The sequence below is a fragment of the Mesoplodon bidens genome (genome assembly GCF_964165515.1).
Source record: "Mesoplodon bidens genome assembly, chromosome: 2".
Lineage (NCBI taxonomy): Eukaryota > Metazoa > Chordata > Mammalia > Artiodactyla > Ziphiidae > Mesoplodon > Mesoplodon bidens.
This window is the reverse complement of record NC_138177.1, coordinates 40,367,708-40,391,872: the sequence shown is the minus strand read 5'-3', so window position 1 is coordinate 40,391,872 and position 24,165 is coordinate 40,367,708. Positions and strand designations below refer to the sequence as shown.

The window sequence follows — 24,165 nt, the reverse complement described above, 5'->3', positions numbered from 1 at the left end:
TGCATTTGTCAAAACCCGCAGAACCATACAACACAAAGAGTGAATCTCAATGTAAACTATGTCCTATAGTTAATAATGATGTGTCAATATGGGCCTATCAAATGTAACAATTATACCCCACTAATGCAAGATAGTAATAACAGGGAAAATGGGGTGTGTGGGGGAGAAGGTCGGAAGATGGGGGGACTGAATACATAGAACTCTATGTACTGTCTGCTTAATTATTCTGTAAATCTAAAACTGTACTAAAAAAATAAAGCTTATTAATTACTTTTTAAAAAAAACTTTAAGAGATTTCACATCGAAAGAAAAAGAAAGAGGCAAATGTGGTGAGAATTAATATTTTTAAGAGAGCCAGCAGGGTGATCCTGGAAGCTTGCTTGTAAACTACATAGCCAGTTTTGCTACCCAAGCCCCTGTTCCCTCACAGAATCCCTCAGCTACACAGTAAATCCACGCCACCTTCCCTCAGCTGTAGTAGCTCAGGACTTGTTGGATTTGTACAACGAACCACCTTAGAAGAAAGACAGAACCAAAATCTTCATCACTTATTAGTTTGCTAAATTGTCTCATGAAAATGAAATTGGGCTTGTCTGGTAAATTTGAAAAAGCAACATCATGACTTTTTTTCAGCAGAAGAAAATGGCTTTTCTCTGGCCGAACTTTTCTCAACCAACTGTAATGTTGGTTTTCTGGTGTGATTGTTAATTCTCCCTAATTATGTAGAAGGCCCTTTAAATTTGTTTTGGTGATTTTCCTCTTCTGAGTAACTCCATGAGGCAGTCAGCCCACCTTTCATATTATAAGAAGGCTTCTTCTTTTTTCTTTTTAAAAAATGACTCCTTCACTTCGGAATAATTTCTGCTTGTGATCATAATGGTTAATTCCAATCAGTTGCTCTTTTGGCTTTGAGTGAGGTGCTTGTTTTAAATCTCTCTGAGCTAGTCCAGCACTGGACCTTTAAACCTGGATTAATCCCCTTGACTTCTAAATCCTTTCGCTTTTGGGGGCTGAAATCTGGTTCCATAACCTTTTGAATCACCAATGTTTGCTTTGAAAGTCGGCACTTTCTATTTAAATGGCAAGAAAGATGGGAAATAAGCCTTACAGAACTGAACGTACTGATCACCTCTAATCCACACCTTTCCTCTTTAATAATGTGAGGTTTTCTTCTCTTAATTAGAAAGAGCCAGAGATTATCTACACAAAACTGGAAGGTTTATTGTCATTGGTGGGATTGTGTCTCCTGTCCACGACTCCTATGGAAAACAGGTGTGTTCCTCCTTTGCCCCTCCCCTCCCTAACCCCCCTTCCTGACCCGATGGTTCCTCTGATGTAAAACTGCTCCACTGCCATCTCTGCCATCTACGATTCCTGGAAACGCAAAACACCCATTAGCAGGTGTCCTGCTTCCCATCTCTGGACCACAGTCAGACCTGAGCAAATGGGGGTTGGGCAGCAGCTGGGAGCTACAGCTGCCTGCGACCAGGCCCAGTCAGAGCTCATCCATGCCGTGTGACTCGGCACGGATGCCAAACTGGGGGCTGGTTATGGGCTGAGCAATCTTTCCTGGGATTTTAGGAGACAAAGGCCTATGCCTCCTATAATCTGATTTAAAATTCATTTCCCGGGCTTCCCTGGTGGCGCAGTGGTTGGGAGTCCGCCTGCCGATGCAGGGGACACGGGTTCGTGCCCCGGTCCGGGAGGATCCCACATGCCGCGGAGCTGCTGGGCCCGTGAGCCATGGCCGCTGAGCCTGCACGTCCGGAGCCTGTGCTCCGCAACGGGAGAGGCCACAGCAGTGAGAGGCCCGCGTACCGCAAAAAAAAGAAAGGAAAAAAAATTCATTTCCCTGCCCCTCCCTCCCTGCCACACATCCCAGAAAATCTAGAAGCCCTCCCAGACCTCAACCTCCTCCCCCAGATACAACTTGGTGGGTTCTGGGGAAGTGACCCAGCCAGATGGACCCTGGAAACAAGGCAACACTCACCACGTTAAGTCTCCTCTCTGTGCTGGGTGCACACTGGCTTCATCAGTGGAGGCTCACCTCTGACTCTGATGGGGGAGGAGAGTATACTGCACACACCCTCCATTCTTTCTCTCCCGCCCACCCTGCCACTCTACGCTTGTGTGTAGCAGGGGGACATGTGGATGGGTCACACCTTCATTCTCTGTCAGCACTGAAAAATGCTGCACTTTTATAACGGGCTGGCTTGGGATGGAGTCTTAGGGAGTCTGTGGGGAGCAGAGTGAGCCTCCCAACCCAACGACTGCTCTGTTGCTTCCCAGGGCCTTGTGTCGAGCCGGCACCGTCTCATCATGTGTCAGCTGGCCGTCCAGAATTCCGACTGGATCAGGTAGGGCTGGCCTGATGATGCCAGAGGTGGGTGGCCCAGGGACACCCTGGGAATAGGTGGACACTAGGAAGAGTCCCCACAGGAGTGGGGAGGCCAGGGGAGAGATTAACCCCATGCAGGCAATAATAATGTAAGCATGCTGGGGTGGCCTGATGACTTTATTTTTTAACCAATTTATACAGCCTGGGGCACTAAAGAGGGAGCTTTTGGTGTTTCCTCTGCTCTGGCACGTTTGGATTCAGGAGTACGCTCAGAGCTCCCACAGACATCACTGGGATTGGGGTGAGGCAGGGCCAGAACGTCCGAGATGCCTCTCCACTTCCATCTGTACTCACTTCCATGAGCTGTCACTACCTTTCGGGGAAGGTCCCCCGGCTTTGGCTATTTTCCATTCCTGTTCAGGCTTCCTAGGGCCCCGCGATGACAGTGGGACAGAGGTGCGGGGCCGGGTGGTGGGGGGGGCAGGTCCAAGCGCTCACGGCCTTTCCCTCAGATGATCCCTGCGCAGACAGTCCCTGCGCAGACGGTCCCTGCACAGTCCTAAGATGGCAGAGACCGTTATCCACTGTGCTTGCAGTGTAATTAAAGCAAACCTCCACTAATTATGCTAATTATGCCCCCCAAAGCTCCTACAGTTATAATTTGCATGAGAAGATGATGTTTTTAAAAAAAATAGCAATACACCATTTGTCTTGTGATGTCCCCCCGTGGAAAAATAAGCAGCACCTAGAGGTTTCCAGGAAAGGAGAGAAATGAAGGGCCGCTGACCTCAGAATGAGGGATGCAGAGAGTTAGCGGAGAAGAGATGGGGTGGGTGGAAATGGGAGCAGTGAAGGAAAGCGACAATAATAATTAAATAGTGATCCGTGCCATTTGTGCGCAGTGATTTGTGTGAGCAGTGCATGCCCTTTACAGACTTTCTCATCCCCGCCTCCCCCCGAGACAGAGGTGAGGTTGGGAGACAGCTCAGGAGAAGTCAAGGAGTTTGAGAGGGAACAGCACATCTGTGGTCACGTCAGGGTAGAAACGGAGCCTCTTAGCACGGCACCTCATGACCTCAGGGGAAAATGGGGTCCAGTGGGGGAAATACTGAACAGGAGACTGTTACTGCTTGTATGTGATTAGAAGATTCTGAAATAACTCCCTCATTCATTCAACAAATATTCACTGAGCACTTACTGCCTGCCCTGCACTGCTCCAGGCACTGGGAAAATCAGAATTCCACGAACTGGGGTCACCAGAGAGGCTTGGGGATAGCTCTAGAGATGGGGCATGGGTGTGCAGAGTCCTTGGACATGGGGGAGCCTGTTTAGCCAGCTCAGGTGTCTGCCCATCTCAGGGGGGAGGGTGGTCAGGGACCTGGGGGCTCAGGGCAAGCTGGGTCACTAACGGTTTTCAGTTCATGAGATCTCATCTCTGGGAACCTTAGGTGTGCTGTGAGGTGGGGCTAGGGAGGGAATGCTCAACTGCTAAGTACATGTTTGAGGAACGTCCCAATTTAGCAGCTCATTAAGTTGGTAATTAAGCCCGAGTGCTGCATCCGTCAGGGGCTGGATCCCTGCTCACTTCACATCCCGTGTGTAGCAGGGGTTGGCCAGTCTGCGGGGCTGTGCGTTCCGGTCTGGCTGCCATGCCCACCTCCATGCCCACAGGGCACCCCGCTGCACAGGGAGTAAGACATGGGCAGATTCCCCAGTTCAGGTAACTGCAGTCGCCACTTGATGAGGGCCTGGCTCATATCATTCTTATCACAGTCCTATAAGGTCCAGAGGAGAATTACCATTTTGCAGGTAAGAATAAGAGCAAGACACTATACTAAGCACTTTGCATAGAAAACTCATTGACCCCTTCTAATAACGCCGCAAGAGTGTTATTATTGTTATTCCCATTTTACAGATGGGAAAGTGAGCACCAAAAAATCACATAACTTTCCCAAAGCCCCACAGTTGGGAAGGTCTGGTGCTGATATTAAACCTGGCCAGACCAGTACCAGCAACTGTTCACGTAAGCCTGTGTCAAACTCCTCTCATTTTACAGTGGGGAAACTGAGGCTCAGGAAGGTGTTTCAAGCCCATGTTTTACCTGATTCAAGGTCTAAGTACTTGGTATGACCAGGTCTGCTAAGCTTTTTGAGCCATGTCATTGGAAGGAACCAATAAGCAAAGAGTGTGAGAATGGAAACCAAGGGAATCATCTTTCCTATTGTCAGGGTGGACCCGTGGGAGTGCTATCAGGACACCTGGCAGACAACCTGCAGCGTCCTCGAACACCATCGGGACCTCATGAAGGTAAGCTGGGCCAGCCTCAGGGTTGGGTGGACCACGGAAGCCGGGCAGGCCAGGGAAAGGATGCTGCTGGCCTACTGACCTGGTTGTTTCCTGCTTCTCCTCCAGCGGTGGGAGAGACCAGGCTCTGAGCAGCACCACGGAGGGCAGTGAATTAGGGACCCTGAGCAGCGCCAGAGGCTGCTTCCTGCCTTGTCCCCCTCCTCGATATGACTTGGGGCAGTTTTCATCTTCTGGCAGTAAGTTCAAGGTGGGATTCAGGAGACCACAGCTGGAAAGCTTCAGAAAGTGAGGAGAGAAGGAGAAGCGAGCAAAGAAAGGAGGAGAGCAGGGCACTGGGCGGAGTTACAAGCAGCCAGGTCCTCCTGCCACACCTCCGGGGGACCCACTGGTCCTCTTACCCCAGCGTAGGTTGCCGTGACTGCCAGTACTTCATACCCGCAGGCGTCGTACTCTCATGCACACTCATTCCTCCTCACGGGAGTCCACGGGCAGACAGTGTTCTCATCTCTGTTTCATTTGTGGGTAAAAGGAAGCACAGAGAGGTGAACCAGGGTATCTGAGGACACACAGTGACTGCCTAGTCCACACAGATGGCTGCCTAGGGCTTGTGGCCATGTGTAGTGACGAGGAGCCGGTTGCTAGGTAAGCACAGGTTCCTCACCAGCCAGCAGCACCCGTCAGCGTGTGCAGAAAGCGCCCTTCACAGATCGATAGCAACCCATCGACTCCCAGTGTGCGGGGGTGAAAAGCGGTGCCGTCCATAGCAAGAAGCCTGACCCACCGAGACGAGACGCAATCCATCCTGCTTGCCTCCGCTGACCCTGATGCACAGCCCTCCCCAGCCCCAAACAAGGATCAGAATGGCATCGTCCTGACACAGGGGGCGCCTCCATCGCATCTGTGTTTGCTGTCAGAGGGGCCTTTCAGAATCTTCTCCTTGGGGAGCCGCCAGCAGCCCCAGTCCCCCCCCCCCTCCACCTGCTGTGCCCAGTGCTTTATTTGAACAGGTGTGGAATTCTGGGGCCCCAGACCATCCAGGAAGTCAAGAGCAAGAGAAGTGGAGAGCACTAGCTGGCTGTTGCTTCATCTAATAAGCTTTTCTCCCATGGAATTGAAGAAAACCCAACTCCTTTCTTTCTGCTTTCAGAACCCTTCACGCACGTCCCGAGTCTTCCCTGGTCCCTTTGGAAGGACTCTGATGTAGGGTGGCCCTGACTTGCTCCTCTGGGCTTGTCTCAACAACAGCAGTAATAAAAGACATCCCATCTTACTGTATAAGGATGTATCCGTCAGGAGAGGCTAAGATTCGCAGACAGCCTTTAAATCTCAGTGGCTTCACACTGGGGGGCTGTGCACCTTCTAGTCACCCAGGAGCCTCAGGCTGCATGATGGGAGGGAGGAATCAGGGACCCTGCAGGCATGCCTGAGCCCTGGCTCTACCAGCCAGAAAGCCTGGCTGCTGTTTTGCTGTCTAAATGTCTGGGCTTCCCGAGCCCTCCCTCTGTTACTCAGGCCCAGAAGCATGAGTCTGGGCCCGAGATGCTTGGCCAACAACCCCCAGCTGTTGCAGTGATGGTCACAGGCCGGCAAAGAATGCCAGTCCCGATGGCCCCCCTGCCTTGGAGTGGGAGCTTGGAGCTGCTTGTTAACTCCCAGTCTCCCTGGTCCCAGCATCAGGCCGGTGTTCCTGGCATGGAGAGTGGTCCTGTTGGAGAGATAGACACGGGGCTTAATAGGTGATGCAAGGCTTTGAGAACGTGGGAGCCTGTGGAGGGCAGAGAGGGGCAGGTGGCCAGCACTTTTCTTCTCCAGCACAGAACAAGTCAAATGGGGCAAATGATGCATGCAGCAAGAAGAAGAAAGTCCTCAGCTACCAGACCGGTTATTTAATGAGCATGTGGCGTTTTCTTTTCTGGATGTGAAATCATAATAAAAAGGAGGCAGACTCTGCCTTCCACTCCACCAGCCGCAGCCGGACAGAGAATCCCACAAAGCAGGCTAAGAAGAGCCTGTGGTCCCCAACCTCAGCCGGCTCCCAGGTGTGGCTGCTTGCTGTCGTGACCATCTCCTGTCAGGAACATTACAGAAGTGACAGGTCACCCCACAAGACAAACGCCTGCCTTTCCAGGGTTCAGAAGGACTCACATTCTGCTCTGCCTGCACGGTGGTGTGTGGAAGATGCCTTTGCAGGGTCACCCCAATCCTGGGACTTGGTGTCCTCTGGCAGCAGGACTCAGTAATCCAGAAAGGGTGGTGGGCCAGGGATTGAGGGGAAGCTGGCTTTCAGGGAAGGGACCTTGAATAAGCAACAGCCCTATGAAGCTAAACAGATTGAAAATTCACCCTTTGTTTCTCTGTTGCCCAATAGCTCCACTCCCCGCGGGCAAGGGGGGTTGCTTCTGGGTCAGCTGTGAAGAATGCTGCGTTATCAGCTCTGTGCTTTCTGTAGCACTAGAGAGAAGCAGCAGGCCAGATAACACAGGACAATGGATAATACACATAGAATTTCCGTTTGGCTCTGGAATGTGTATTCACACTCTGAGCAGGCGCAAGAGTTCCCAGAACGCCGCCCTCTTCCTGCAGCACAAACACACCCTGCTCCGCCTGGCACTGCTCCCCAGCTTGGCCCTGTCATTGGCGTCTCTGGCCTGGAGAGGCAGCAGGTGGTGATAGCGCCTGCTGTTTGCATGACCTTTCCCAAGCTTGCACAGCCCTTTTGCAGACATGACCTCATTTGAGCCCCATGAAGCAGGCAGGGAGAGCAGGCATGCATGTTCCACAGAAGGTCACAACATGTACAGACTTCCTGCCAGGTGCCAGATGCTCTAAAGGCGCTCTGTGTATGCTCGCTCGTGTAATCCTGCCGCAGCCCAGATGCGTGGCTCTTTTGCCTCTCTGTGTTAGGCTCTTGAGCTGAGGTTCAAGAGCAGGTAACTATCCAAGGTCACACAGCCAGAAGGGGGCAGAGCTCAAACTTGAACCCAGGTTTGTGAAACAACACATCCCACGCGTTTCTCACCTCCTGCTAGCCTAGTGTGGTCACAGGGTGTGGCTGGGTCTAGAACCCACCTCCAGCCCTCTTTCTCAGTTCCAGGACACCTCACCATGATGGACAAGCAGATGAGCATTTGGAGGTAACTGGGAAACGCTTTCATAAGTCTCTTGGGCTAACGACACTGACTCTGCCCTTCCTCCTTCCCCCAGCGGGTGACTGGCTGCATCCTCTCCAATGTCAACACACCCTCCATGACGCCTGTGATTGGACAGCCCCAGAATGAGACCTCCCAGCCCATTTACCAGAACAGCAATGTGCCCACCAAGCCCACTGCAGGTAGGGGAACATTGGTGTAGAGCGGTGGCTCTCAAACTTCAGAATCGCCTGGAGGGCTTGTTAAAATCCACATCGCTAAGCGCTGCCCCAGAATTTGATTCAGTGGGTCTGGAAGAAGGAAGAGAATTTGCAGTTTTAAAAAGTCCATGCTGATGCTCTGGTCCAGGGACCATACTTTGAGAACTCTTAATGTAGGGCATCAGAGAGAAATAGTCACAATGATAGAGACAGGAACAGAGACAGAGAGAGACAGGGGTGATGGTGTGCATTTTAATATAAATATGATTGCCTTAAGTGGGAATTAAAGACAAAAGGCAGCATTTTTCTCTGCCTTTTCTAAGGGGGTTGAGGATCTTGCCAAGATCACACAGTAAGGAAGTAGCAGGGCCAGGAGTCAAACCCAGACAGTCTGCAGCCAGAGTCCCACACTCTTAGCCATCCCTTCACTGACAAAGAGCAGGGGTCCCCCAACATTTACCCAGCACCTAGTACTATATGCTTGCACGGTGCTCAGTGCTTTACACGGGTTCTCATTTAATGCGGTAATTCTGTGATATAGATATTATATTCCCATTTACAAAGAGAAAACTGAGCTTCAGAGAAGGTGAGTGATTTACCTAAGGTCACACAGCTCAAAAGTGGAAGAGCCAGAATTCATATTCAGGACTGTCTGATTCCAAGGTCCATGTTCTTTCTAATATTTTCTTCCAGGCCAATTGCAAGAGACAGATCCTGGTATTACTTTTCAAGCCTAGAGACCATAATCTATTTGGTTATCAGTCTATCATAAATAGGGTAATTCACAAGGATGAGCCAGAATTTCATAGTTTGCGTATAGCTACATCTGGGGGCTCAGAAAACTTCTCTGGATTAGAGCTCAGAAAGATCACTGAAAACCAGATCCCTCTCAGCCAAAGTAGGATGTCTGATTATTCTAAACACCATCTGAAAGGGAAGGAAGGCCTTTGCCCAGCAGAAATTACTCCAAATGAGTTCTTTGCCACAGGCCAAGTCTCCGTGGATTGGGGTGTTACTCTTTAGTGTTGGGGATGGCTGAAGAAATGCACATGATATTAAAAACCGAAAAATGCAAACAGGGCACAGTCCCTTTAACTGTAGACTATGATCCAATTTATGTTACGTAGACATATCTGCATTAATACGCATAATAAAAATGGGAGAAAATAAAAAATATATGCATACTTCAGTGGTGGTTATCTCTAGCGGTGGAATTATGGGTGCTTTCTATTTTCCTTTTTATATATATTCCTCTTCCATGTTTTCCAATTTTTCAACCGTGTAATAAACACGACCAGAAAATAGATTCCCATCTAGGGCTCAGGATGCTTGTGCCTTGGACTGGGGATGAGAAGAGGGAATTTGGGTTGTCATGTTTCTGTTCTTTCTTTCCACCCTCCTACTGCCTCCATGACCCAACCCCTGCCCCTCCAGGGCAGCCCCAATGTTTACAGTGGCCCAAATGTGGGACTGACGCGAGTGTGAGTTGTGAGTGGTTCTCTCCGTCTGTCCCTGTCTGTCTTGCTCTCTCTCCCATAGCCAAGATCCTGGGAAAGGTGGGAGAAAGCCTAAGCCGGATCTGCTGTGTCCGCCCACCGGTGGAGCGCTTTACCTTTGTGGGTAAGGGAGCAAGGACCTTCTTTACCAATCCTGCCTCTTTTCTTTCCCTCCTCCCTTTGTTCATTCACCAGACAAGCCCCAGCACCTGCTGTAGGATGAGCATCTATAGAGCAAAACTTGGGAGAGAAGAGAGGATGTCACCAGGCCTGCAGGGCCAAGGTGTGATGGGAGCCCAGAGGCGCGATCATCCTGGCTCAGGGATCCTGGACACCTTCCCCACTCCTCTCCCCTCCTTGGGCTCTTCTGGTCCTTCTCTCTATAGAATGTGTCCACCCGCCTGAGAGTTCTCAGAGGCCCAGCATCCTCCCTCAGGTCCTCCCAGCTCTGGCAGTGTCAGTACTCCTGCTGAGAGGCTAAGAACACACAAGCCCTTTCCTTAATTTTCTCCATTTTTTGGCTGCTCCCCTAAGGACTCAGCATAGATGAGAATAGCTGTCTCTGGGGCTCTTTCTCCTACAAACCCCAAATTCGGCTCTGCAGAAGAGCTGAAGCTCTAGCCCCCATTCCTTTGACGCTTTGGGGCTGACTGCTGCCGTTTCTCCCATTTCCAATTTCCAACCTTGAATAGGAACTAAGAGGGATGGTTGAGGAGGCAGGGGGCCAGGATGGCATCTCCACGGTGTTCTGCACACCGTGTGCCCCATGTGGGCGCGCACACTCAGAGCACGTGGTAAAGCCTCTGTCTTTCACATCTTTCCCGGGCTCTCCATTCTGCCACGTGAAAAATCTCAGCGTACTCAGTTTTGCTTGTTCTTTGAACCAGAACGCTGAACGGGAGAGGGCCGCCTCCGTGTGACACTACAAGCTGTCACCCTGGGTTCAAGGAAGTTGCTTTTGTGGTCAGCCTCCCCTAAATACAGAAGGAAACAAAAGGCGCTCAGCATGAGCACGTGTGTGTCCGTCATTGGCAACCCAGCCAGGCTGTCCAATTCTGAAAATCCCAGAACAGTGAATCCTGCCTCTGGAGCCTGAGGAGATGCTCCCTCTCCATTTTAAGTTGGACGGTGCTCTCCATTTATGTTGCTCAGATGTCCCTACTCCCACCCAGTCACCCCATCCCGGGTTCTCCCTCTGCGGAGGCTCTTGTACAGAACGCGCATCAGGTATCCAGAAGTTGGTTCCCTGATGCTTCTGCATTTCCTCTTTCCTCCCTAGATGAGAATGCCAATCTGGGCACAGTGATGCGGTACGAGGAGATTGGTGAGTGGGGCTGGGCAAGTGGGAACATTTGGAGCCACCTGCCTCCACCACGGGCAAAGCGGGGGAGGGGAGAGCCTTGCAAACCCTGGGTGGTGTTTGCAGCAGGGTCTGCTCTTAGAGGGATAATTGATTGTTCCCAAGCTAAGATCATATGCTTAGTTATCTCTCCTTTAACCTCTCCATGCTAGATTCAGGCAGCTTCCCTGGAGGTAGGATGGGATCAGTTGGCAATTTTCCCTTCAGAGCCTCTTCTCCCTCATTCAAAAATCATGGAAGCTGAGTTCATTGCCAGCCAGAGAGACTCTTCTCTTGCCCACAGCACTGTGCCTGCGGCAGAAGAGCTCCCCTACCTTCCTCAGCAGAGGATTCCGGCATTTGGAGGATGAGGAGAGACGGGGAAGAAAGCCACACCTGTGACCTCCCCCGCAGCCTTGAGTAGAGACTAAGGCGCCGACTGTGTGTGAGGGCAGTGAAGGCCCCGGGCCAGAGCAGGTGGAGGGTGGTTACGTGGAGCTCTCAGGATGGGAAGGAGCTAACCCCCCCATAGAAGTGAGCTGAGTCCTGGGCAACCCTAGGAAACAAACCAGGAAACAGATCTTTCCAAGGTTCCAGAATAAGTTAGAGACACAAGTATCTGAAGCCGGGTAAAGGGCAGACAGCAAGAGTGGAGATGGAGCTGATGCAGCTACCAGGTGACAAGGAGGGTCAGTGACAGTTGGAATGCTTGAAATTCTAGGATGAGGGGCAGCCTGGTGTCCAGCTGACATGCTTAATCTTCAACTCGAGCTACAGAGATGCTCCAGGCACCCCCTCCCAGAGCTGGAGGTTTGGGGCTGCACCTGGGCACTGGGTTCTCCCAGGAGGCCCAGCAGATGTGATGCCACTTCACGGAACTTCTCTGGGGCCTGTCCCCTGATGCCAGGCAGTGGTGCACCTGAGCTGGCTCATATTTATTCGCTAGAGCCATTTGTAAAATTTTCAGGGGTCTTACCAACCAGCTGTTAAATGCAGTTTATACTAAAAATTAAATTATATTAAGTAACAGTTAAATACATTGTATTCAAAAGTATTAAGTACTCAAAACTCCTCACTTCCCAATTCTTTCATCAAGTTTTCGTAGGCTTTATTTACCAGCACATGGCTATGTGAGGACCACAGGAAAGGGCGCCTGCCTTTCTGGATGCTTCCCAAAACCAGCAGGAAGAAGCATGCAACCCCAGGTTCCACAGCCCCAAACATCCAAAAGCCCTGCACTCCCCCTTCCCTGCCGTTCCACACCTGGCCAGGAGCTACCTTCCCAGGGAGGAAGTCTTCTCCACCAGACCAGCCGAGCTCAGAGCAGTCTTCAGACTTTCAGCTCTATTCCAATGTGTATTTTCCTCCGACACCTTGTTCCAGGAGGAATGCATTGTGGCCCAGCTTCAGCTGGGACCTCTTTACCTTCCCAGCACCCAGGGCCTGTGTATCAGGCTGTCCTGCCCTGGGGAGTTCCCCCTCCTACCGAGAGGCAATGCGATGAGTGTTTGTTTACACGGCCGCGCTCCTAGCTCCTAGCGCTCCACCTTTACCATCTCACTGCAGCCTTGTGAGGCGCAGGGCTAGTCTTAGCCCCATCTTACTCCTCTTTCAGAGAAAGGAAAGCTGAGTAGCCACAGCTGTCTGGATGGATTTGTGGCCTCGTGTGGTACCGGTGGCAGCTGCCTCCGTGTGCAGTGGGGAGTGGAAGGGGCTGCAGGGCCTGGGGCTTTGCATAACCCGGATTCCCGGGAGGAGAGTGTGGCAGGAGAGTGCTGATTCTGGCTCCCTGGATCCTGAACTGGGGAAGAAAGCTGGGCCCAGAGGAGGTCCCAGGAAGGGAGCTTGCCTGGCCTCTAGACCACTGTGCTGTGAGGCCCTCTGGCTCACACGTCCCCTTTTTGAAATCCCCTTGCACGCTTCACGAGAAGGAAAAAGCCATTTCTCCTAGCTCAGTTAGCACCTATGGCTCCATTTCCACTTTCTTAACCAGCTGACTGCTTCCGGGGGCCTGCCCCAGACCCAAGGCTTATGGGCTGAAAACACGTACCTTAGTCTCAGATGATAAACCTGAGAAATCACTGCTGCCCTCCAGCGGCCACACGTGGGATCCCAAGCCCTGCCAGGGCCTCTGGCCTGTGACAAATCCATCTGTTCCAGCGCTGCAAGCAAAGGTGCAAACCCCGCGCTTTAACTTGATCTGCTTTGGCTTTAAAAATAATCCTACATTATTTTGAAGTGAGAAAGTGAGTCTCTGGCTTGGGAATAGAAAAGACATTCATTTCCATGGCTGTAGAGCAGGGTTTCTCAACCACGGCACTGTTGACACTGGGGACCAGATAATCCTGTGTCATGGGGGCTGCTGTGTGATGTGTAGACTGTTGAGTGGCATTCCTGCCCTCTAAGCACTAGGTGCCAGCGGCACACCCCTCTCTGCAGTCTTGACAACCAAAAAAGTCTCCAGACATTGCCAAATTCTGCAGACAAAATCGCCCCCAGTTGAGGATCACTGATGTAGAAGAAGCTGAGGACCAGCATGTCGTCTGGAGACCGCCAGCTAACTGAACTCTTAGGCCCACAGTTACAGAGCTTCAGCCTTTCAACAGAGAACTGACCTGGAATTCTGGGTGGCTCCAAGCTGGAGACAGGGAACAACAGGATCCCAGAACGAGCCCAGTCTGGCTCCTCTCAGCCATCCGAAGGCTGGTGGCCTAACACAGAGGGAGGCACCATTGACCAGAGCCTCCATGCTGCAAGAGACAAGGCCACAATCGCCATCCCGGACTGCCATCCCAGAGCGCCCAGAAGGCTCTTAGACAGCCTGCCCACATGGCCTCTGCGGTCAGCCTGTCTGTTGTTCACTCATTCAACACATCCTGAGCACCTACTCTGCACAGGTCTCTCTGCCAGGCCCTGGAGATATAAAGATCAATTAAGGTCCCTGGACATAAACAGACCATGAGACTACAGTGTGACGTGGAGGAGAGGGGAGAGGGAAGGCTGCAGGAATATTTAAGAGTTAAGACCCCAGGGCTCCATGGGGCTCCCTGAGTATGAGCTGCACTGACCTGGGACCGTGAGGTGCTCTCACTGTCTGTCGCCAGCCCAGCAGCCTTCCACTCAGCCTGCAGCCAGGGCGAGCTCACCACCTGAAAGTCCTCGTCAGGTCCCTGAGCTAGCTACAGGGTCTGAGGCGGGCAGAGCTGCCGCCCATCTCTCGGCCTCAGGGTCCAGGGTGGCAGCGTTCTCTGGAAGGCTCAGAGCGGGGCTGTCTCACTGTTTCAGGCAAGATACCCACAGCCACAGCCTCTTGATGGAAGAGCCTGGGATGCCGGGGAACCAGATGCACCACCTGAATCCCAGCCCAGGTGGAAGTCTCTCCCCACGTGGTTCTGAGAATCCCAGGATTCTTTTTCCCCCTGTTGCTCAGTGTTCAGGCCCCGGTCAGTTTGCTGCCTGTTTTAAATGACAGTGGCCTCACTGGGGTAATTCAGAGTGAGCTTAATGAGGGAAGAAAAACAAGTGACAAGCAAGAAGTACGGGTGGGAGTCAGGAAAGTGGGGGGCAGCCTCACTTCTCAAGCCCTTTGCTGAGGACACTGGCCATGTAAAGAGAGGACATCTGATGAGCTGAGCTAGCTGATGAATTGAGGGTGTACTCGGTGTTCCCTGCCCCCCATCCCATCGGGTGCTTGTGACGAGACAAACCCCAGGTAACGCACAGCAGCGGAGGAACTAAACTCCACGGGCACTTCGGTGTGATACGGAGCAAAGGAGAGACCCTTAAACCTCACAATAGGCGTGTAGCTGACTCAGTCTCTGTTTGGGTGACCAGCCATCCTGGCTTAGCATGGAAACCCATCCTGGAAACCCCTCAGTACCAGCAAACCAGGACAGTTAGTCGCCCGCTCTGCTGCATTCCTCCTGCAGGGAATGAGGGTGGTCTGTAAATGAGCCTGGGGGAGGTGTGAGCAGAGGTGCCTGGAAGAACTGGGCTCTGGAGCCCCAAGGATGGGACACTTCTGTGTTCAGCGGGGGAAGAAGGCTGAGACTTGAATGTTTCCCAGGCCTCCACTCACTCCCTTTTCAAACTTTGTTCCCCCTCCTCAGAGCTGCGGATCTTGCTGCTGTGTGGCAGTGACCTTCTGGAGTCCTTCTGCATCCCAGGGCTCTGGAATGAGGCAGATGTGAGTAGCAAGGTTAAGGCCTGTGCACAGCTGGCGTGGGGATGGATGGGGAGGGGGCACTCGACTTTGACCTGTAGACTTCCCTCCTCACACAGGAGGGCAATGGGCAACCCATTCACGTCATGATGGAAGAAAATTCTCAAAGCTCTTCTCCAGTAAAAATTAGTTTAAAAAATTAAATTAGGGCTTCCCTGGTGGCGCAGTGGTTGAGTCCGCCTGCCGATGCAGGGGACGCGGGTTCGTGCCCCGGTCCGGGAAGATCCCACATGCCGCGGAGCGGCTGGGCCCGTGAGCCATGGCCGCTGAGCCTGTGCGTCCGGAGCCTGTGCTCCGCAATGGGAGAGGCCGCAACAGTGAGAGGCCCGTGTACCGCAAAAAAAAATATATATATATATATTAAATTAAATTAAAAAAAGAAAATTCTCACCTCCCCCCAGCTTTATCTCGTCCTGTATTTTTATACTCACTCCTCCTCAGGCTTGCTCCTGGAAAGCCCCTGGGAAAAAAAAACAACCTGAGTCATAGAATACCTTCTCCACGTAGTGCTTGGAGGGTGTGTGCTGGTGGGGAAAGATGGGGGAGGGAGGAATTTTTTTAAAAGACTTTGCCCTTTTGAAATTATTGTGTGTTTTGTTTTCCTTTGATTCTTTTGAAGAGGTGGTAAATACCACCCTAGAATTCCCTTAACAAGAGAAAAGGGGTCAAGAGGGGAGAAGTTAATAGCAAAAGGTCAGTAGGATCCTTCTGGCAATTGACTTGGGATAGAGGGAACTAGGAAGTTAAACTTATACCATTTAGAAGCTCATTGGACATCTTTTGTACCAGATCTGACAGAGATGGTGTTAAACTAGCTAATTCATGAGTTACTCACCCTTCAGATGTACATTCATTTTTGTTCTTTCATTAATTCATTCATCTGATAGCCAGAGCTAATGCTAGCTCCCAAACCCATATCCCTTTGAAAGTTGGATTCTCAGGGCAGATATTCTAGACCTAGTACTTTTTCATTACTTACTGTGTGACCCCATGCAAATCACTCAACTCCTTGGGCCTTGGTTGTTTTTCAAAAATCTATAGAATGTTATCTATAGCATTCTGAGATTTTTTTTTTTTTTTTTTTTTTTTTTTTTTTTCTTTTTGTGGTATGCGGGCCTCTCACTGTTGTGGCCTCTCCCGTTGCGGAGCACAGGCTCCGGACGCGCAGGCCCAGCGGCCACGGCTCACGGGCCCAGCCGCTCCGCGGCATATGGGATCCTCCCAGACCGGGGCACGAACCCGTATCCCCTGCATCGGCAGGCGGACTCTCAACCACTGCGCCACCAGGGAGGCCCAACATTCTGAGATTTTTAAAGAAATAACCAATACAGTCCCAGCCCCCAAGTATCAGGTACCACCTGGTACCAAGTATTATCACCTGGTAAGATGTCTGCCTATGAAAATTTTTCATGTACATATATGTCTCTGAAGAGAGAGAGAAATAGAGAACCTTCAGGGTTAAACTCAAGATTCTAGTTCTGCTCCAACACAGCTCATGACAAAATATATTCCGAGCATCAGTTTTTCCCACCTCTAAAATGGGCATCATAATAGTACCCATCTCATAGGGTTTGGGGAGAATTAAGTGAGATTATCCATGTAAAGTGCCCAGCCTAGCACCTGACACACAGTGACATACAACAACTGTTAATAAGTGAATTTACCTAAATAGACACATAGATAAACACATAAATATTCAAGGTGAAGGGCATAGGTGCTAACCTGCTGTGGGATAACCAAGAGGGGAGGCATAGTTTCAAGGAAGCAGATTATACTGTGTAGTCCTTTCCTCTCTACCCCTGCACAATTTCCTGCAGGTGAAATTTGAAACCTCTTTTCGCTTCTGGATTAAGTGGCTTAATTAACTTTTACTTTCCTCTTTACTTCACAAGTTGCTTTGAAAGGAAAAAGTAATGCGGGAGAAGTTCTGTACAAGATTTCAGCAAAGCTCTTTCAAGAATCCAGGCAAATCCGGGCAACTGCCTGAGGCCCCATCCCATGGGGAGGCCCTGGCAGCTGGGGAGCCCTTTAGAGGGATGAAATGGACAGGGGCAGCAGCCTGAACGGCCGCTGCATGAACAGGACGTCTCTAGGGCCTGTTTGCTAAGTGTGACTCTCAAGGGCAGACCCGGCTTTCTGGAGCCTGAAAATGACTCAATTGAGGGCCCTTGAAGCACGGCCAGTCCCTCTGTGTTCCTCCCAGAGAGAAGGCTGACTGCAGGGCCTCTAATTTCTCTCCGACATGGCTGCTCCTGACGTTGTCAGATCCCACATTCAGAGAACCAGGAAAAAGAGCCCCAGGTCACTCCTCTTCCAGTTGGTTCCTGATGCTGAAATGACGTGTTGGTTACAAGAAAAGAATTGAAAAACCGATAGCTGTGGATTTACTGGGGCTGTGGTAGTGGAGATGGAGTGAGACCCTCATCTATTCAACCATGTTCCCACCTGACGGGTCATCCTGGAGATGGGAGCACCCAGCCTGGCTGCTCCCAGAGGCACAGCAATTCCGAACCAGCAGGGACCCCACCACATCTGTCCTGTTCAGGGTGCTGAGAATTTCAGTCCACAGCACAGGCAGAAGGGGGACTGGGTGAAGCAGACCCCCAGGGCTCACTCCAGATGGTTTTCTAGAGCCTAGAGCTCTACCTCCCCACCCCGCCCAGCCAATTGCTCAGTTCCCTGATTCAACCGACAGTGAATCTGTGGGGTCCTTAGAATCATGACAGCCGAGGTAGAGGCAAAAAAAAACCAACAAAAACAAAATCAAGGAGCTGTTTCCTTATGTAACAAGTGTGAATTTCAGGCCACAACAGAAGTGTGCCAGAAATATCACAATTTATTTAAATCACATGAAAATTCAACCCCAAATCACCATCCTGCAGGGATGATGGAAAGTTAGTCTCATTCATTACTGACTAGCAGAACCTGAGAGGCTCTCGTGGGCTCTGAACGTGAACATCAGTTCATCAGGGTCGCCGCAGACATCTTCCCTATTGGGGCCTTCGCGGTCCAGTGAGGTGGATGGCAACCTGCTCCAGGCCCACCTGGGGCATGGGACTCCTGGCTGAGTCTGGAAGGCCCCGTGCTGGGCCCAACCCACCTATGATCCTGGCCCTATTTTCTTCTGAGGCTTTGCCCTTAGGGTGCTGTCTGGGAGGGAGGAGGGGGTGGGCTTCACAGCTCTCTAGCTTCTTTCTAGTGTGGAAGGGGGGCAGCTGAACCTCTTCTTTCTATTCTGAAGCTATCTCCCCTATTTTCTCTCCCCTCCTCTGGACATCTAGGGAAATCTCTTCAGTGGTTTAAAGCCATTGACTTCAAAACGTACTATTTTCTGCCCTGAAAAGTCCTCTCATAAAGGGTCTGGTTCTCTGCTAGAAATAGGGCGGGGATTGGGCAAAGGCATATATAGGGAACATGAAACTAGTTAGTAACTCAGTGAATTATCCCACTGTCCGTATTTGGGGAAAGTTGGAGCTCAGGGTCTAGAAAAGGAAGGTCTTTCTTTCAAGACTGGTACAGGGTGAGCCCTGCTTATTCTAATAGAAAGTTCTAGCCTCTGGAGTTTGCCTGGAAGCGGCCCGTTTCAGGGATCTCTGTTCCTAACCATGAGATGACTGAGATGAGCAGGGGTCAAGTATGTGAGACCCACTTCTGTCCCAGGTTTCATTCATTTATTCAACCCTTTATCGGAACACATTTCTTTTTATCACCTGGTGTCCCAAGTGATACTTGCTGGCCACAGACCTGTGCTCAGTGACCATGAACCTGAAGCCTTGAATCTGCCAATGATGTGACAGGAGGGTGGGGAAGAGAACCAAGTTTCTTGGAAAAGTCCTAGACCCTTGCTCTGCATTCCAGTCTCTCCAGAATCCTCAGGAACAAACCAAGAGAGAAGCCACTAGTTCAGACAGGTCTGGGAGACATAGAAGCCCCACCGTCCTTTCGTAAAGAAAGCTCAGTGGGGACCGTGGAGCAGCAATGCCCCGCCCAGGCTGGAAAGCAGCTGGGACAGTCTGTTCTACAGTAGGGCTGCCAAGCCCTCTTTTGGCACAATCAAAACTCTCCCGGTGGAGTCAGTCTTGCTCTTTCTTTTGCTTTGGATTCCTGAACCTATGCTCTCCATCCAGAAATCTAATTACACAACTAAAGGAACAACCCATCCCCACCCAAACACATCCCTTGGGCATTTCCCAACAGACACAAAAATCCGGCAGCCCATAGTGAATTCTGACCTTCTCTGACCAATGACACACCCCTTCCCCTTACATTCTGTGGGGAGAAAATTCCATACATTTTCATCATGTTTCTCTCTATGGAATACAAAAGAGTTGCTTGTGTGGCCTGGCAGTTGGCATTTTCATTCTTGATTCCAGAGAGAGAGCAAGATCCAGTTTCCTGGACCAGCCTTTGGAGTTTGGGACCCAGTCTCTCTATCCCATCCCATTCCCAGACTTTTTTTAGAACTAGTTTCCCCCAGGAGACCTGATGTTTGCTATGCCGCATCCTGACACCAGCACCAAAGCACATATCCAGGCATGGACTGGGGTCTGTGAGAAGTCAAGGCCAAAGCCTAAAGGGTCAGCCATGGATAGATTTGTGAAACAGGAAACTCTTATCCTCACTCCCCTCCCCCAGACAAAACCCATCGTCTAGGGATCTGACGCTGCCAGCTGCTTTGTCCATCATATTATAATGGAAGGCAGTCTGGCAATTAATTCTGATTCAAGCATTCTTTCGTTCAATCAATCTTCCAGCTGATACTGAGTGCCCAGTATGAATATAAGCACACTGTTTGTCCTTGCAGCACTTGCAATCTAAAAATATCTTGCAGTTTTTATTCTATTAGTTCTTTATATTACATGAAATAAAACATATAAAAAGTTTAGAAGAGTTCTTGAACCTAGTAAGTAGTCAATAAATGTTGGCTGTTATTTATTCATTGGTTTTAAAATATTTATTGAGTACCTGCCATGGGCCAGAGATTGTTCTAGGGCTGCAGGAATGGAGAAAACAGAATAGACAAAGTTCCCCACCATTGTGCACTGTGCTTTCTAATGGGGAGACACAATATACACCTTGCTTGTTTCTCATGGATTATCTCAGTTAACCACCGGAACACTCCTGAAAGTGGAATCTCGGTTCCCATTTATAGGTATGGAAACCAGGGCTCACGTGGATTGTGACTTGTCCAAGACCACTTAGCTATTAGCAGCAGAGCAGGACTTTGCATACATTCAGATCCCTAATCCAGATAAGACAGACAAGTGGGAAGAATGATGTGTAATTCATAGTAGGCCACAAGGAAGGGGTTAGCACTTGAGCTGGGCTTTGAATAATGGGCAGGATTGGGTTAAGTGCCTGCAAAAAGAAGGGCTTTTGAGGTTGAGAGAAGGCTGTAAAAGGTCCAGTGGTGGGCATAAGACCTGTTGGGGAGTTGGTTCTGGCTGGTTGAAATAGAAGGTTTATCTTGGTCCTTATCTGGGAGACTTTTGACTTTTCAGCAAGCAGGCAAAATCATTCAGTTTAATGATTAAATGTATTCCCCGCTTGAAAATGGTATTTGCATTTTAAATGAGCAAGGGTCAATATTTAACTCAAAGGAATGAAAACCCAAAGGTGGAACATTAAGCACCAGAGATGGGCCAATGAGGAAACTGTTTTTTCTTTTTTTCTTTTTCTTTCTTTTTGCACTTCTCAAAGCCCAACATTCCACAGGCTGGCTCTAATTGGCTGTGTTCTACGTTTTTCCAGCCAACCAGGCATGGGCTAACTGCTTCCTGCATCCACCAGCTATGGGAAAACAACCAAAGAAAATAAACAGAGGAAGAGCCTGGGGCACTAGCCACTCCAGAAGAAATCCCAGGGCTCCAGGGTAAATGGAGCAAAGACAAACATTTGGTTTTTCAGGCTCAGATGGTTTTTATCAGACAGTCCAGCCCCAGCCAGGAAGCCCAATGGACACTTCCACCCTGGGGATTAGGTCTCCACACTGATAAGCCTGATGCCGTGTTTCCAGCTCTGGGGAAGGCGGCTTCGGCCCTACCATGAGAGATAGGGTTCTCGTGTGAAAGGCACTGTTGGTTTGGTTTTCACGCTTTTGACTTGAGTCTGGAATTCCTTGCCTTCCCACAGTCCCAGGCAGACTGGAAATGGGAGTGGGAATGATTTCCTCTGCGAAACCCCTCTAAAGGATCATTCATTGATTTGGACTAACAGAGCCATCCTGGAAATGCGTTCCCTCCAGAGAGGATCAGGGGCCAGAAGAAGGGTGGAGGATTCTTTCCCGAAATGGCTGGAGCATGTTTCAGAAGCTTCTCACCTACTGTTGTGTGGTTTCTGCTGGATGCTCTCTCCTTGCATCTTGTTTAACCTACTCAGAAGCACACAAAATTATATACTTTAGGGGGCGATGTAGAGTAATGAGCTGAAGACTTAGCTCAGGATAAGCCTGGAGAAAAAATAAGATAGACTATATTTTCAAACCAAGAAATTTCAAGTCACTAAAATGGGAGTCTTAAAAATGGATCTAGAAGAGGCATACTGTGGTGGAAAGGGCCTTTAAAGAGGACCAGAGTGGGTTCAAATTCACTCACTGGCTGTGCAGCTTGGACTAGTTACTACATCTCACTGAGTCTTGGTTTCCCCATCTATGAAATGAGAACTGAAGCACACATCTCAGAAGATGGTTGCTTCAAGGGTTAAATGTATTAAGAAATAAAGCTGCTAGTACTGTGCCTGGTGCATAGCAGGTCCTCTAACAAATGGTGCTTCCGCTTCCTGCTGGTAGTCCCCTGTTCATCCCTGAATATCCTCATCTGGAGAAGAAGTACGAGTTGGCCCGAGTAACTCAGGTACTGTACCTTGAGAAGAGAGGACTGTTTGAGGGAGATGGTCAGGATCCTGAACCCTGATCTCAGAATGATTCCATGGAGGGTCTTACCAGTTAGACTCGCCTGGGTAAGTCAGTGTAAATTGGATTCTGTCGCTAATGGAAGTCAAGCCCTCTGTTTAAAGCACTCTAATGGCTTCTCTTCACATTTGGAATGAAACCCCATCTTTATCGTGATCTGGTCCTTCTCTACTTCTCCCGCCTCTCTAAGCCCCAGTTCCACCTAGTTTCTTTATTTGAACAGTTTTTCCCACCTCAGGGCCTTTGCACTAGCTGTGGCCTCACTGGGAACGCTCTTTTCCCAGGTATCCCTATGTCTGGCCGGTTCTTGTCATTTAGGTTCCGGCTTAAAAGTCATTTTGTTTTATATTCAATTTTGTACTTAGCTCCACCTGACGTTTTCTTATCTATGTATTTACTTGTTTACGATCTCTCCCTACTGGAGGTAAGCTCTGTGAGCACACTGCACTTGTCTGTCTCATTGGGCAACACCAGGACAGTGCCTGGTTCACCATATACACTCAATAGAAGTTTGTTGAATGAAAGAATGTAAGAGTACCTGGGAACAGCTTGGCTGGAGAAATTCAGCCTCCACCGTGAGACATGGCCCTAACTTTTGCCAGTTACCCAGAAGACATTAGCCTCTACAAGAGATTAATAGTAACCTGCCCTTATCCTTCAGAGCAATACAGTTGAAATAATTCGTCATTTGTTTAATGTCTCCCACTAGATAGTGTTTGAGCCAAGAGATGAAGCCGTATCTGTCTTGCTCAGCCCTGGTGCCCAGGCAAGTGCCTAGCTAAGACCACAGGGCATCCTCCCACCCAAAGTACCCCTGAAACCCAGCAGGGCCGGTCTTGAAATTCCGCCTCCTGGAAGGATGATGATGATTCCACATTCCTTCCAAGAGATCTGCTGCCTGGCTGCCACGAGTGTTCTCACTCCCAAGGCCAAGTTGCTTCCTGCCTCGACATGTCTCATATCCTTTCCTCAGATTCCCCACACTGGGGGGAACAGAGTCTGCCCCCTCCCACTTCCTCTCCCCATCCCCACCCCTGCCGCCCCTGGGGAGCCTTTGACCAGAAGATGAAAAGATATGATCAAAGCTGTGCCTGTGAGCAGGAAGTTGAAGCAGGATGAATGTCACAGACCCCCACCTCTGAGACACGACACAGGCCAGAGCTAGTGAGAGGCCACTGTCTGCGGCCGGGGGACAAGACTGTACCCTGATCCTGCTCACTGCCGTGTGGCAGAATGAGGTCACATCAGTCACCATCGGGAGAGGGAACTGCCAAGCAGGACGGCTCTGCTGCTCTGACCACCCCCTCACCCACCTTCCCACCCCCACGGCAAGACCTGCAGAGAACTCTTCATGAAGACACGGGAGGTGTTGGGCCCCCCGTGCTGGCACAGGAGCTCCATCCCAGGGGCCTGGGCACATTCCTGTGGGCTCCGTGGGCAGGGAGAGCTTGAGAAACCCTCCGTTTCCCGGGGTCAGACGTCTGTCCTCATCTCCCCAGGGCCGGGGGTGGGGCTGGGGTGGGGCAGGAAATGTCCTCATTTTTTCTGGAATCCCCAGAGAGGTGCTCATCCCACAAGTATCTCATTTTGACTTCATCCCAAACCAAGCCAGAGTATTAGCAGCTTAGGCAACTGCCTCTATTATTAAAAGTGACAATTTTCCAAAGGTGGGTGCACATCACGAGGAGTAGGAAGCATTGTAAAGAGGGAGGCTCCACCCCATTGTAGACATGTTGTATCAAAATCCCTGGGGTGAGGTCTGGAGGGGCTGTTGCTGTTGTTATTATTGTTTTTAAAGCTCCGGGGTGATTCTGCTGACCAATCAGATGAAGTTTGGGAACTTACAGAAGTAAGATCACCCGTGCTTTTCATGGGGAACTGAAAGTCTGTCTCGAGTCACTTCCTTGGGTCTCCCAGAGTTTCCATTAGGTACATCGGGCTTCCTTCCATGTCCTGAGGTGAGAGAGTTTATCAGCTAACTCAAGGACAACTGCCAGAGAGGGGACTCTGCAGGAATCCACTTGCTCAACAGCATATATCGAGCATGGATGATGTGCCAAGTCCTTTTCACCCAGGAACATGGCAGTGAACGAAACACACAAAATTGCCTGCCCTCTTGAAGGTTACCTTTATAGGGAAGAGAGAAGGAGAGCAAAAAAAGGTTAAATAAAGAAAATATACAAGGTGTTAGAGATAAATGCTAT

General features: G+C 50.3%; 1 protein-coding gene across 2 annotated transcripts in view; it reads left to right on the top strand.

The window, feature by feature from the left end:
• NMNAT2 (nicotinamide nucleotide adenylyltransferase 2) overlaps window positions 1–24,165 on the top strand; it is a 208,087-nt gene that overhangs the window by 163,933 nt on the left and 19,989 nt on the right. For both annotated transcript variants that reach the window (XM_081223526.1, XM_081223525.1), the window contains exons 3-9: window positions 1,184–1,272; window positions 2,290–2,357; window positions 4,567–4,645; window positions 7,850–7,976; window positions 9,534–9,614; window positions 10,770–10,814; window positions 14,939–15,015. In XM_081223526.1, coding sequence (XP_081079652.1) covers window positions 1,184–1,272; window positions 2,290–2,357; window positions 4,567–4,645; window positions 7,850–7,976; window positions 9,534–9,614; window positions 10,770–10,814; window positions 14,939–15,015 — 566 coding nt within the window. The remainder of the gene's footprint in view (window positions 1–1,183; window positions 1,273–2,289; window positions 2,358–4,566; window positions 4,646–7,849; window positions 7,977–9,533; window positions 9,615–10,769; window positions 10,815–14,938; window positions 15,016–24,165) is intronic.